Raw genomic sequence first — 14,379 nt, 5'->3', positions numbered from 1 at the left:
CCTACAGAACCTCGCAGCGCAGATGAAGGCACTCCCTAAAGTTGTGGGCTGTGAGCTGCCACCTACTTGGGATTTGCTGGTTATAGACGGACATGGATCTACTCTGCAGCTTGCATTATTACACGCCAAGCGTGTGTTTCACTGTTTGATAATGGAAGGGAACAAACTCAATACTTGGTGGAGAAAACGTTGGCTGCAATACATCTGAATCTGAGCTGTGATAAAGAAAAATAACGTGACAGCGGATGAAGTTTGTTCCCGAGAACAGGAACAAAAAAACAGTTGTGATTCTGATGTTGGTAATAACATGAGATGTATTCATTAGGTAATACTACAGAAAATGTCTTATTAGCAATATGTTTCTTCATAGTGTGAATTTGAGGTTTGACTTGCTGCATTTTTCACGCAGTCACTTTGGTTTTGACATTAATTTTGTCGATTTGATTCTGCTTCAAACAAAAGCTCTAAGATTTGACCAAGAATGGGTTTAGGTTTATTGAAGACATTTACACAGACACGTCTACTGAAGAAGTGGCATAACTGTACTGTAGCTAAATGTACAATAGTACCAGTAGTTCCACTCCTCTATTGTAGCTTTGACTTGTCTGTAGTTACATTTCAAGTTTTTGTACAACATTTGTTCTTCTTTAAATGTTCTTTGTTTTTCTGGAAGTCCTGATGAGATTTGTACAAGCAGACTTGAAGCTACAGTACAACGTCTTAATTTACAGAAGCCAACTGTGCGGCTCTTAGCCTCCTTCTACTACTTTGTTATTGAGTGTGCTCGCTTTCTCCGTCACCTCCTGGTTTAATTCCATTAGCCTGCAAAGAAAGAAATCTGTCGGGACCCCTCACATCCTAAGTCCCATGTTCCAGTGGCTCCCATCAGGACACAGACTCCCTGATGCAGGACCCAAATAGGGGAAACACTGTATTCCCAGCAGTAGTTATCTATGTGAATGCTGTCCTGTACAATGACGTTTTTAATTGATCTTATTAGTAATATTAATTTTCCTGGATGCTTTTCCTTAATTGGCCTTCATGGATAAATAATAGAGACAAAGTGTTTTAAATTGAATTGATCAATACATTATAAATACCTGAAATACTTATGTACACATTATTCAAAGAAATAAATTAAAAACAAATCTATGTTGTGAAGTTCACGTCTGAAAATATGTCAGTTGTATAAAAAACATTTTGCCTTTTCCAACAACAAACGCTTGGCCCGACCGAGTCTATCCCGTTGTTGACCGCAGCCAGTATGGAAAGCATATGAACTACGCAGATGTGCCACCTCAGCTGCATCCAGGACCCGCCATGTGTGCAGCTGCAGCTACTGTATTAATACTTATTATAACAAGAGGTGGTGTAATTAGCTACTACTATTCAAGTGACAATAGAGAACTGATAAAATACTAAGCTATGTTTAAGTTTATTTAACTTTTCACAACTGGATCTCCTTAGAGTTGGACAATATTCCCCTTTTCTCCTATTTGAACGTTATTTTAATCTCAGATACTGTTAACGTGATTTTACTTCTGTGCAAATGTCTTTCTTTGACTCTAATTTATTTTACGAATGACTTTGAATTCTTGAAAGTCTTTGTTAAAACTTTACTTTTACGGTTAAACTTAAAACAGGGTTAAAATTAGACTATAGTACTACCCTAAAGCTGCTAAACCTAAACACTGGCTATTGTTGTTGTTTTAATTGTTGTTTATTGTCTTTCTGTGACATCACACATGCTAGAAACAGACCAGAGTTAAACAAGTGACTATAATTAGCTGTGACTGTGTTACAAGGTGAAACACTGAGAAGAATACGAGGTGGTGGAGCTTTTGTCTTTTCAGTCTGATAATGTTGGTGGCACAGGCTGCTACCATGTTTTGAACTGTTTCTCTGCACGTTGTTTATTGTAAAATACATTTAAAAATGTGACTAACTCATGTAAATCACTAAACTCTACAGATACGTTTGTGACGTTTATTTATTTTACAAACAGGGTTGTTAGGCACAACAAGGGATAATCAAATATGGAAATACAGATAAAAGTAAAATATAATAAGTCATAAAACCATGAACTTATGTTTAACCATCACGTTCAACGATTTTAAGTAATTGGTCAAATAATTTAGGTGAGGGAGTACAACCACCACAAGTTGCCCATGTAATGAATAATAAGAGATTTAAATCATTTCAGAGGCAAAGCATTCACAGTGTAGCTAAGGGCTGATAAACTATCTTAAAATGAATGTATTTGACTTTTGGTGCAATCGTGAAGGAAAGATAGCTTGGAAATCATTTTCTTCACAGTGAATCTGAACCTTCCCATGAGTCGAACGAGTTGACGTCACAGTAAGTTTTTAATTTGAAGCAACAAAATTTGACAAAGTTAAAACTTTGTTTTATTACACTTTGTATCCAACAAAACAATAACACCCACTTTTAAGACAGGTAGAAGAGGAGTTCATCAAAGTACACGTAAAATGTTTTAAGTGTCAGAGATGGAAATTATAAAGTTATTGTGTGTCTTTCACGGTGTAACCAGATAAAATCTGATTCTTTTGCTAATGGATCATCGCCCTGTGTTGCGTGTGGAGTCTCCGTCTATTACATGACTATAGTTAAAACAACAATACTTGTAAAGCTACTAATCTTAAACACTGGTTGCGGTCGTGTTTTAACTGTTTTTATACATTGGCAATTTTACGAATCGCTAGAGAAACCGTCCAGCTGCCCACCGAAAGTCACGTTCTTCTGGTCTTACGTTACACTCGGTACCTGATCGCGTTCATCCAATCACATCGATGTTTCGCGTCTCTCCTCGTGTGGTCTGTATTTCAAAATAAGAGCCGTAACCAGAAGTTGACCCGAAAATATTTAAAATATTATTTAAAATGAGGAACGCTTCACGAATTTGCGTGTCATCCTTGCGCAGGGGCCATGCTAATCTTCTCTGTATCGTTCCAATTTTAGTATATGTGCTACCGAAGTAACACAACATCTCACTGCAACTCACCCCTACTTATAGGGGCTATGTCCATGAACACTCTGTGTTGTGGTGGCGCAGTATTGCTAAACGTTTTAAGTGCCAAGCAACTAGTGGCTTTAACAGGCCAAGAAATATTGGTCTACGCAGCCATGGGTCATGTTTTGAGAGATCTGTTCGTCAGGACACATTCCTACCCAGATTTACTGCAATCTTGTCCTGTCTTTGCGCACAGGAGCTCACGGGGCTCATGGGAAATTATTTAAATCAGGCCTTACGTCAGGCGCTCAGGATTGGAGGACTGCAGGTCACGGAACAAAAGACTCACTCATAGCTCCTCCTCCAACAACTGCCACCTGGAACCTCACGCAGAAATGAGGGTGGGGGGGAAGCGGTAGGGTGAGGGTGGGGGAGAGACACACACACACACACTCAGGCGGCACACGATCCATCCATCCATCCATTTTCTAACCCAGCTGGCTGTGGGCGAGAGGCAGGGTACACCCTGTCGCCAGTCCATCGCAGGGCAACACAGAGACAGACAACCATTCACACACACACACACACTCACACCTACGGGCAATGGAGAGAGGCCAATCAACCTAATGCATGCTTTTGGACTGTGGAAGAAAGCCAGAGAACCTGAAGAGAACCCACGAGAAAACCCCCATCCTTCTCGTCAGCGCTGTACTCTGGCTTATACAACTAACCGCGAATATCAGACTGTGCGTGCTGAAGTATGGCAAGCCAAGAGGGTCACAAGAACGGCGTTTTTAAAACGCGTTTTGTCAGGTTGTGACGCGTCTCGTAACGCGTTTTGTCAGGTTGTGACGCGTTACGAGACGCGTCTCGGTTTTTTTCGAGACGCGTAACGAGATGCGTCTCGTTTGGTCTATGCAAATTTTTCCCCACCAACGTTTTCCCACCACCAATACATTCAAAGTGACTTCAGCCAATCACTGATGACTTGGAACAGTCAAAAGTAGTAGATGACTGATACTCACTGACAATGTGTAAACAGTGAAATAGAACTGAAAATAGCCCCTTCCTTGGCTATGTAAGAACATATTCACCAAGTGCTGTAGATAATAAAAGAAGATAATAAAATAAAGCTAAAAGTTTTTAGAACTGAAAATAGCCCCTTCCTTGGCTATGTAAGAACATATTCACCGAGTGCTGTAGATAACAAAACAAGATAATAAAATAAAGCTAAAAGTTTTAAGCACATGCTTATATTAAGCACATGCATGCTTAAAATATGAGTTTACAATTTTTTTTTTTATTTTAACAAAATGATAAGCTGAAGAGCATTCGGTGATTAAAAATAACAGATATGGTTCTGGTGGTACACCGCGAGTCAGGGGATTGTGTGTGGGAGTAACCATCAATGAGCAGTGCTTTGTGTGGTGTGTGAAGAGTAAATTGTGCTTGCTTTCTACAAAGGAAGTGCACCAAGAGGTGCTGTTATTTTGTGTCTCATTGCCTGCACAGTCTAATCTGAGCAGTAGACACATGAATGATATTGCTTGTAAATAAGTACAGGATTTAATTGGGCATTCAGTTAATTGGACTTGCTTGCAAGAAGGACTCTTAATTGATAAATAATTTAATTTGTGTTGCTATAAACTACAAAGTCTTTACCTTAGCCAAATGTGCATAGTTCATGCATCGGCCATCCTGTACGGTGTGGTCTGCTGGAGCAGCAGCATCACAGTGAGGGACAGGAAGAGACTGGACAGGATCATCAACAAGTCCAGCTCTGTCCTGGGCTGCACCCTGGACACGGTGCAGGAGGTGGGTGAGAGAAGGGTCCTGGCTAAACTCGCATCCATCATGGACCAGGACTCTCACCCACTGGAGGACTCACTGTCTGCTCTGGAGAGCAGCTTCAGTAGCAGACTGATTCACCCTCGCTGTGTAAAGGAGAGACATTGTAGATCCTTTCTACCTGCTGCTGTCAGACTGTACAATCAGAACTGTTGACTACGTCCCACTACAGTCACTCACCCACTGCATCAGTGGTTTATATAGCAACCTGCTCTGCACAATATTTGTGTAAATCTGTGAACGATCATATATATTCTAACCGGTACAAATCTTATACCCATTACTGTGCAATAACCCTGCAATGACCTCATACTCGCTCCAACTGTACTGTACTGCTTTGTACTGTGCCAACACAAACTGTTCTGTAGCTGTACTCTCGCTTATCTGTACTGCTGTTATGAGAAGTAATTTCTCCACTGCGGGACTATTAAAGGTTTTCTTATTCTTATTCAACTTTCGCCCCGGTGAAGTTACCTGCAAGTTCCCGCGTGGTAACTGGGCCAGATGTCAACCATTCTGGACAGCAGCAGGTGACAACAAAGGGCACAGGGACTTGAGTGGACCTACCTGAATCCATGGCTTGAATTTTCTTCACCGTTTTCATAAGTATCACTATGAATCTCTTAGTATGTATCCTATGCATGTCATAGCACGCAAATAAAGTGACAATGACAGTATCATAAATTAGCTGTATGCTTTGATAATATAGAAAATGACAAACATAAGCGATTGCCTCGGAGCAGTAGATTGTGTGTTTTTTGCAACCATCAACCTCTCATGAATTTTCAGACATGTAGCTCTTAACATAATAAATACACTGCACTAGAACGGTTGTGTGGCTTTACTAACAGGACAATAACTTATGATAAAGCGCAGTGCAAATTTTCAAAATATTTCTAGATGAACCATGTGTGATTCAAACCCACCAGATGCGCAAACCCGCAAGAAGAAAAGCTTCAAAGTCTGAACTCTCTCATTAGTATTGACCTTAATGTCTGACCAAAAGTTGAATGATTTATCCACACACTCTTTGGTCCCTTACGGTAATATGTTACAAAATTACGACAAATGTTCTCAAAAGCAAATCTACAGGAAGGATCACAGTAGGAGCACAAAGCTGCAGTTGTAGCTGTTTAATGGAAGGGACTGCAATCAGAACAATGCCCATGTAATGAATAATAAGAGATCTAAATCATTTCAGAGGCAAAGCATTCACAGTGTAGCTAAGGGCTGATAAACTATCTTAAAATGAATGTATTTGACTTTTGGTGCAATCGTGAAGGAAAGATAGCTTGGAAATCATTTTCTTCACAGTGAATCTGAACCTTCCCATGAGTCGAACGAGTTGACGTCACAGTAAGTTTTTAATTTGAAGCAACAAAATTTGACAAAGTTAAAACTTTGTTTTATTACACTTTGTATCCTCCTCATGGTGACCATGAGGAGGACAAGACCAGAGATTTTGAAGAAAAGGACAGTGACTCATCCTCAGAAGATGCCCTTGATGTGTATAAGTGAAAACAGAAGCAAGTTAATCACAATAGGGAAGTAACAAAAAATACATAATAATAACAATAAATAAATACAATACAAGGCTCCTTTATACACTCTCTCTTAGTTTTTCTGAGAGGAGGTTCTGTAAAGAATAGTTTAGCATGTGATGAATGACATTGAAGAAATTTTGTGCTGTCAACTGTCTGTGTTTAGCTCTTTCACTTAGAATCCAGTGAAATCTCGCCTTCCTAAGTCTTCCATTTCTTCTTTGTGGAGTTCCCTAAAGTTGGTGCAGCCTGACACTTCAGCCTCATCCAGGCAGCCTTCATGGAGCTCCTACCTGCCCCCCACAGAGTCACACCTACAGGACATACAATGGGTATCGTGAGCCGCCTAGACCACCTGGGGCCGTCGGCAGGAGATGGGCCTTTTACCCTGAACGATCGTCTTCCTGGAATAAAGGGAACGTGATTGGGAGCTGGTGATTGGGCGAGTGTCTTCCTGGTGGCTCTGACTCATGATCAGCTGTCACACAGCTGTCAGTGAGGAACACACAGATCAGATCAAATGTTCTACACTCTCACTAGATCTGGCCTGATGGATCAATACGATCATGTGCGATCATCATCATTCACCTGGTTCACATCAGATTTATAAATTATACATTATGTAATTACAAAGAAAAGATGTCAACACTGAACTGATCCTTTGAAAAGATTTTTATGTAACAAAAACATCAATTGAATTTGAAGCTTGAGAACATTGTCAACAGTAAAATTAAACTATGTACATTACAAATTTGTAACAAAATACTCTATTAAAATTAGCTAGATTTTCAAAATACACACAAAATATATATATAAGCAAAATTACACAAACTATATACAGGTGACACTATGCTGCACGTGAAGTTGGTGTCTCCTGCAGTCAGAAAAAAGATGAAAAGGAGTCACATGCATTGTCATGCACCTCACCTGCGCGACTGCTGGTCTGTAGAGAATAAAACAGGTCAGAGGTCAGACAGACGCTCCACTCACACAGGCAAATATAATCATCTAAAGACCTACATTTCGGGTCCAGTCGTCTCTTCTCTTTCAACCTGTCATCCACAGAGCGACCCTCCGATGTGGCACAGAAGAACTCTCCCCTGTAACGGCTGTGGCCATACCGTTTGTTCTTGGGCTGACCACAGCAGCGACAGCGGACATGCTGAAAGATCTTCCTCTCTTTAAGAGGGAGACTCCTCTCTCGCTGACGACGCAGCTCCTCCTCTCTAATCCTCCTCTGCCAGGCTGTGGAGCGAGGAAAAACGGCAGCAGAAGCAGGTGCAGGAGCAGCAGGCGCAGCAGCAGCGTCAGCGGCAGCGGCAGGAGCAGCAGCAGCAGCAGCAGCAGGTGATGGAGATGGCATGGTGGGTGGTAGTGGTGATTGTGTCAGAAGGAGCAGTGACGGTGGTGGAGGCTGCAGAGGTCATGGCAGGAAAGACGATCAGGTCATACAGGGCCCACGGTGTGTGGTTGCCAGCCCTGAGGGGTCTTCAGGTTGTGGGTGCTGCAACGGCCTCTGAGGTAGCACAGGGTTCCCCTTCAGAGACTGTGATGGGACATCCTGTGTACCAGCAGCAGGTCCGCCTGGTCTGAGGACAGTACTGAGGAGGAAGGTGGTGCTCATTCCCTTGCTCCTCTCTGTGTGCCTGGGTAAAAACAAACATCCCTTATCATGACAGGTTTCAATCATCTGCTGCCTCGTCTACAGTTCCAGTGAGGTGAGATGGATCCTACCACTTCTTCTGGTTGACATACATACATTGCGTCTTCTGGTTGACATTGTAGAGGTGGATGGAGGTGCTGGCCATCAGCGTGGGGCAGCTGACTACAACGTCCCGGATAGTGTTGCAGTCCCTCAGGACTACTACTGTCCTGGACCCCGCCCAGTGAACGTCCCTCACTGTGGACGTCACACAGCTCCATGATGATGGCCTCCACCAGCCTGCTGACTTTAGGGGACTGAGCAGCTTTGCCTAGAAAGGAACTGCACACAACCAGAACCCAGTGTTCAAGGACAGAACAGACATGAGGAGACACATTTAATATCTATGACTCATATCTATGATTTAAATCTTACCGCTGCACGCTGTCCATGCCGGCAATGCTGCTGGACCGCAAGCTCCTAAAGTGGCCTGTCACCAACTGGCGCGGGGGGGCAACTGGTGCCTTGTCATGATCCAGCAGCTTCTCCCACAAGGCGACGATCTCTCTGGCCTTTAGCTGCGTCACATACGTGTGATGACACAGCTCTACTAGGGCGTGGGCCAGAGCGGTGACGTGTTGGTACCCGCTACGTCCATCTGGGCCAAGTGCATCATGTAAATGCAAAAGAATAAATTACCCATGTACTTCTGGGTCAGCCGATTGAGGTAATTCTGCCGCCGGGCATCGTAGCTGCGCGGGACCAGCCTCTGGACTCCTTCCACTGAAGCTCTGCCGCGGTCTTCATTCCATCGTACCAGGCCCTCCAGCAAGTACACCTGAAAGTGCAGGGCACTGGCTGACGTGCCTGGAGACAGGGAGAGACAAAAAAATTCCACTATTTGGAAAACAATCTCAACTTCAACATCTCACAACAACACAACACTAGTAACAAGAAAAAAACTAAACAGCCGTTTGTTTCCCCTTTTGTTTCTCACCAGGTATGAAGCCGTTCAGGTGAAGGTGGAAGAACTCCAGTGAAGTGGATCCTCGGGCGCAGCGGTAGACGGGGAGCCGGATCCCTCCCTTGGTCAGCTCCCCCTGTAGAGCGCCACTCCCGGAGGATCCTGGATGCAGCTCAGGTGACGACGCTGCACGCTCCAAATCGCCTCCATCCTCTCACGGTGGATGAGGACGACGCCCAGATTGTTTTGCAGGTCCCAGAACTGATCCAGGAGCTCCTGGATCAGCCTCTCCGTCTCTGCCGCGCCGCGCGTGTAGCGGCGGCAGTGACGCACCAGCTCCTTGGCAGAGAGATGGATGTAGGAATCTCTGCCCTCCTCTGCGCGCTTGGCCTTCTCCAGCAGAGCCAGGTCGTCCTGGTCCCACAGGTAGATGGCGTAGGACAGCCGCGCCATGAACTGAGGGTACAGCTGGTGGCTCTCAGTGGTGACACCTCTGGCAAAGCGTTGCATAAGGTGCCACACGTCCAGCCTCACCACCAGCCGGTCCCACTCGGAGAACATGGCCGCCGCGTGCTTCCGGCCAGCGAGGGAGCAGCAGTCACGGTCCACGTACAGCACCGCTGGAGGGGCCACCTGGGCTTCTCGGTACCGCCGCATCAGCCCTGCGGCCAAGGGCAAAAGCCCATCCCCTTTGGCAGCCGTGAGGACGGACATGAGCACCTGGCAGCGGTGGAGAGCAGAGAACAAAAAGGTCAGTGATGCATTTCATACACGGTGAGGGGAAAGAAACTGATGCCCACCCCACACACACATACCTGTCCGTACTCGTTGCCCACGTTTGTCACCCACGCTGCAGTGCCCGCAGCTTTGCCAGCCAGCTTGGAGGTCATCTGGACGTGTGACAATAGGCAGAAAGAAAATGTAATCAGCACTGATGAATAAATAAATCACCAGTGTTCTCTGCTGATCCGTTATGACCCAGATTGACCTTCTTGGTAGATTCCATCTTCAGGATTTTGCCGAAGATAGACGTGACCCTGGCCTTGGTTGCCTCCAGCCTAGACAGGGCGTCCCTGACAAAGACAGAGAGGAGCCAGCCCACGGTGGGCACCGGGTGCAGGGGTGGGACAGTCACCGGCTGGACTGCTGCACCCGCTACGCCCAGCTTCTCCAGCACCCCGAGGTACGTTGCAGTGCAGGACATCCAGGTCTCTGTGTGGTCCTCCACCAGCTGTTTGCGGAGGCAGGTCGCACTGTTGCCCAAAGTCTGCTGTCTCATCTGCAAGATCACAGACTTGTGGCAGGACAGCCTGAAAGGGAGCACAACAAGTCAACGGTTGAAATCCTGACCCGACACGCCTCTTTACGTTTATATGTAGGCGTCTCACAGGCTCAGCACTTACTTGTAGGTGAGTACAGCTGGGAATTGATCCTGGTGACTCAGGTCCAACTGATTGATGATGTCTTGGGCCCAGGTGGCGATCTTCTTCCCACAGGAACGACATTCCAGGTACTCTGTGCCCATAAAGTACCAGCCGTCCCTGTCCAGTACCCTGCGCACCGTCTTGTAGAGTCCTGCGCCGGTCAGCTTCGTGTCACAGCTGGGGCACACAAGCCTGCACGCCCACATCTTGTAGGGCATCCACAGGAAGAACGGCCTCTGGAAGAAGCCGTGGGACGATTCAGGGGGCTGGGTGTAGAGCGGCCGGGCTCCGGGAGGGTACCACCAGAGGCGAAGGGTCGGTGGTGAGGACATGCTGGCCCCTGGCGTTCCTGGTGAACAGAGCCCGGCCCACCCAGTCCTGCTGCTCCTCCGGCAGAGTCTGCCTCCAGCTGTGAGGCAGCAGCTTCACCACAGGAACAGACAAAAGGTCAGCACAAACTGAACAATGTGAAGCACAGTGGGAGAGCTGCCCTGCAGAGGGAGGGGGGGCACTCACCTCTGAGCCAGTAACTGGCCCTAAGGGTTTAGGACAGCCCTCAGCTGCGGCTGGAGCTCTGGTCCTGTGCTGCACGGCGACGCCGCTGTCACCACTGGAAGGCAGGTCCAGGTCATCGACTGCTGCAGGAGTGGAGGCTGAAGATGGGACCTCTGCAAAAATAAATAAAAGTAATCAAACTCATGCAAAGACACAAAAGCGAGGCATGAGTGTCTAAGCTTGGGTGGTTAGGCTTTATGATCTACAGCTGACTACCAGCTAGAAGCAGAAGCGGTGGACTCTACAGGGTCCAGCAAACATCAACCTTACCTCATAGTGACCTTATAACGATCGATTACATACAGTTTTACACCATTAATCCATTGGAGGCTTCTGAATAACAGAAGAACAGCTATTATCAGGTCCAAACACATTCACCATAGGATCATTCACATTTGTTAAAGGGTTGTAACCACTGTGTGTGTGCGTGTGTGTTTGTGTGTGTGAGTGAACTCACGCTGAGTCTCCTCTGAGGGCTCGTCAGCAGCTGTTTCACACAAAAACAGACAAAGAAATAAGCTTTCAGAGACACGCATGCAGGCAGCAGGAAAGCAAACTGGGAGCAGAACACCTACTGTCAGATGGTGGGCACTGGGGCTGCTGGAAGGGATGCTGGTTCTTCTCCTGGTCCCGGCCCAGTATGTAGGTCTTTAAAGCATGCAGGTTGCTGCCTGGGATGCACTTCTTCTTCCTCAGCCACTGCACGTAGCTACAGTAACAACAACATCACTAACAACTGTGTGCGCGGTTGTTCCAGAAAGACTCAATGTCACTATTTCATCAGCACATGGTGTTTGTTGTCTGTGCACAGGCTTACGTCACACCCTATTTCCCCGTGGCCTCGTTCATGGAGGCGTAGGTCATGGCTCCGTGGGGGCCGAACCTCACCAACTTCTTGTCTTGGCTCCGGACAGACGTGGAACCCTCCGTGACACGGCGTCCCTCCACGGCTGACATCACCTCTGGGAACAGCTTGCTGTAGGTGGTGAGGGCATCCTGTGTAGCGGGAGAACAGAATATGTGTATTACGACAGAAATAGGAATTTCTTGATGATTGCTCTGATTGACCTGTGTGAGTTGGGATCCGTATAATAGTTCTAATGATGGCTCTACTTTTACTGTACTAGGATGAGTGAGATATTTCTGTGTTGTACTCCACAGCACCTTGTTGGCCATAAGTGGTGAGCTGGATGTGTCACCACTCTCCCGCTCCTTCTGGTGTGAGGCCAGCAGGGCCACAGCGTAGCCCACGTCGTGACTCAGGAGCCACTTGAAGGTCTGTCCCCGGTACTGCCCAAACTGGATCTCATATTGGCTGAGAAGCAGCTGGGAGCAGTGGGGATCTCCTCCTCCTTGCAGAATGCAAGGCACCGGCTGGATGGTGTTGAAGGCACTGGAGAAGTCAAAGAACATGATCCTCACAGTGCTGCCGGGCTTCTCTAGGTGAGAAAGAGCTCGATGTAGGAGGAAGATGACGGCGTCGTCTGCTCCTATGCCGTGTCGGTAGGCGAACTGCAGCGGGTCCAGGTAGGTTCCCACCGCAGAGCGGAGGTGACCCAGGACCAGTCTCTCCGGTGTCTTCATCAGGGGTGATGTCAGAGCCACTGGTCTGAAGCTGCTGGGGTCTTTGGCGTGCGGTGTCTTGGGCACTGGTACCACGCAGGAGGTCTTCCAGAGCTGTGGTACCACCCTCAGCTTGAGGCTCAGGTTGAGGACATGCTCCATAACTCCACACAATTCGCCTGCGCAGGACTTGAGGAGTCTGGAGCTGATGCCGTCTGGTCCAGCTGCTTTCCTGGCCTTGATCTTCCTGAGCTCACTTCTCACCTGGGTGCTGGAGAAGGATAGGGGTTGAGGGAGTGTCTCAGTGTGGTGTGAAGTGAGGGGGTGTTGTTGGTATGAGTCGCCAGTCGTCAGGGCTGAGGGTAGAGGGCTTTGTGTAAAGGTGTGAAGGGCTGTGGGGGCTGGTAATCCTGTGGTATGAGGTGACAAAAGGTTTGGAGGCAGCTGCTGGGAGGTGTGAGTGGGTGCTTGGTCAAACCTATTAAAGTATGAGTTCAGCTCGTTGACCCAGTTCGGGTCCCCCTCAGCCTGTGGATGTGGAGCTTTGAAGCCTGACATGGTTTTCAGGCTCCTCCACACCTCACTGACATTGTTCTGCTGCAGCTGCTCCTCCTTCTTCCTCCTGTAGCTGGACTTCCCCTCACGGATTTTCCTCCTCAGCTACAGGTCAGCAAGAAAGCAAAAGGTCAGTCTCAGCCATCATGTTGTGAAGACTTACTTTGGAACATTTAAGATGCTGCGTGTGTCCTTTCTCTTCTTCCAGAGACTGCGCCCTACAGAACCTCGCAGCGCAGATGAAGGCACTCCCTAAAGTTGTGGGCTGTGAGCTGCCACCTACTTGGGATTTGCTGGTTATAGACGGACATGGATCTACTCTGCAGCTTGCATTATTACACGCCAAGCGTGTGTTTCACTGTTTGATAATGGAAGGGAACAAACTCAATACTTGGTGGAGAAAACGTTGGCTGCAATACATCTGAATCTGAGCTGTGATAAAGAAAAATAACGTGACAGCGGATGAAGTTTGTTCCCGAGAACAGGAACAAAAAAACAGTTGTGATTCTGATGTTGGTAATAACATGAGATGTATTCATTAGGTAATACTACAGAAAATGTCTTATTAGCAATATGTTTCTTCATAGTGTGAATTTGAGGTTTGACTTGAGTTTGACATGCTGCATTTTTCACGCAGTCACTTTGGTTTTGACATTAATTTTGTCGATTTGATTCTGCTTCAAACAAAAGCTCTAAGATTTGACCAAGAATGGGTTTAGGTTTATTGAAGACATTTACACAGACACGTCTACTGAAGAAGTGGCATAACTGTACTGTAGCTAAATGTACAATAGTACCAGTAGTTCCACTCCTCTATTGTAGCTTTGACTTGTCTGTAGTTACATTTCAAGTTTTTGTACAACATTTGTTCTTCTTTAAATGTTCTTTGTTTTTCTGGAAGTCCTGATGAGATTTGTACAAGCAGACTTGAAGCTACAGTACAACGTCTTAATTTACAGAAGCCAACTGTGCGGCTCTTAGCCTCCTTCTACTACTTTGTTATTGAGTGTGCTCGCTTTCTCCGTCACCTCCTGGTTTAATTCCATTAGCCTGCAAAGAAAGAAATCTGTCGGGACCCCTCACATCCTAAGTCCCATGTTCCAGTGGCTCCCATCAGGACACAGACTCCCTGATGCAGGACCCAAATAGGGGAAACACTGTATTCCCAGCAGTAGTTATCTATGTGAATGCTGTCCTGTACAATGACGCTTTTAATTGATCTTATTAGTAATATTAATTTTCCTGGATGCTTTTCCTTAATTGGCCTTCATGGATAAATAATAGAGACAAAGTGTTTTAAATTGAATTGATCAATA

General features: G+C 46.3%; 2 protein-coding genes and 1 non-coding gene across 7 annotated transcripts; all 3 read right to left on the bottom strand.

Annotated features, from left to right (window-relative positions):
- Positions 1-2,896: 2,896 nt before the first annotated feature.
- Positions 2,897-3,002, bottom strand: LOC114850209 (U6 spliceosomal RNA). Its single transcript, XR_003784790.1, has one exon. It is a non-coding gene; the product is annotated as a U6 spliceosomal RNA (small nuclear RNA).
- Positions 3,003-8,612: 5,610 nt separating this feature from the next.
- Positions 8,613-10,722, bottom strand: LOC129602936 (uncharacterized). Its single transcript, XM_055506638.1, has 6 exons — positions 10,370-10,722; positions 9,955-10,276; positions 9,782-9,856; positions 9,185-9,686; positions 9,000-9,128; positions 8,613-8,869 (listed from the first exon to the last, which is right to left on the bottom strand). Exons 1-6 carry the CDS (start codon positions 10,720-10,722, stop codon positions 8,613-8,615), a joined length of 1,638 nt encoding a protein of 545 aa, XP_055362613.1.
- Positions 10,679-13,648, bottom strand: LOC129603681 (uncharacterized). 5 transcript variants are annotated; one of them, XR_008693809.1, is made up of 4 exons: positions 12,110-13,648; positions 11,521-11,941; positions 11,403-11,432; positions 10,687-11,058 (listed from the first exon to the last, which is right to left on the bottom strand). XR_008693809.1 is itself a non-coding variant. In XM_055506283.1 (3 exons), the coding sequence occupies exons 1-2, from the start codon at positions 13,064-13,066 to the stop codon at positions 11,771-11,773; spliced, it is 1,128 nt and encodes a 375-aa protein (XP_055362258.1). In that variant the 5' UTR covers positions 13,067-13,648; the 3' UTR covers positions 10,687-11,654; positions 11,763-11,770. The 5 variants fall into 5 exon arrangements, 2 of the variants coding, with proteins under 2 accessions (XP_055362258.1, XP_055362257.1); XR_008693811.1 differs by having other exon boundaries at positions 10,679-10,813; positions 10,907-11,941; XR_008693810.1 differs by having other exon boundaries at positions 10,687-11,432.
- Between the last annotated feature and the right edge of the window lie 731 nt (positions 13,649-14,379).

This window comes from Betta splendens, chromosome 24, assembly GCF_900634795.4.
Source record: "Betta splendens chromosome 24, fBetSpl5.4, whole genome shotgun sequence".
NCBI lineage: Eukaryota > Metazoa > Chordata > Actinopteri > Anabantiformes > Osphronemidae > Betta > Betta splendens.
The sequence above is the reverse complement of the archived record's forward strand: the minus strand, read 5'-3'. Positions and strand labels throughout refer to the sequence as shown.

What these genes read in the sequence shown, in the direction of transcription:
- LOC129603681 (XM_055506282.1), bottom strand. Translation starts at nt 13,066, where the DNA reads ATGTCAGGCTTCAAAGCTCCACATCCACAGGCTGAGGGGGACCCGAAC. An exon ending in CACCACTTATGGCCAACAAG is followed by an intron (nt 11,942 to 12,109) that starts GTGCTGTGGAGT and finishes CCCGCTACACAG; the next exon opens with GATGCCCTCACCACCTACAG.
- LOC129602936 (XM_055506638.1), bottom strand. Translation starts at nt 10,722, where the DNA reads ATGTCCTCACCACCGACCCTTCGCCTCTGGTGGTACCCTCCCGGAGCC. An exon ending in AGATGGAATCTACCAAGAAG is followed by an intron (nt 9,857 to 9,954) that starts GTCAATCTGGGT and finishes TCACACGTCCAG; the next exon opens with ATGACCTCCAAGCTGGCTGG. An exon ending in CCTGAACGGCTTCATACCTG is followed by an intron (nt 8,870 to 8,999) that starts GTGAGAAACAAA and finishes CCCTGTCTCCAG; the next exon opens with GCACGTCAGCCAGTGCCCTG.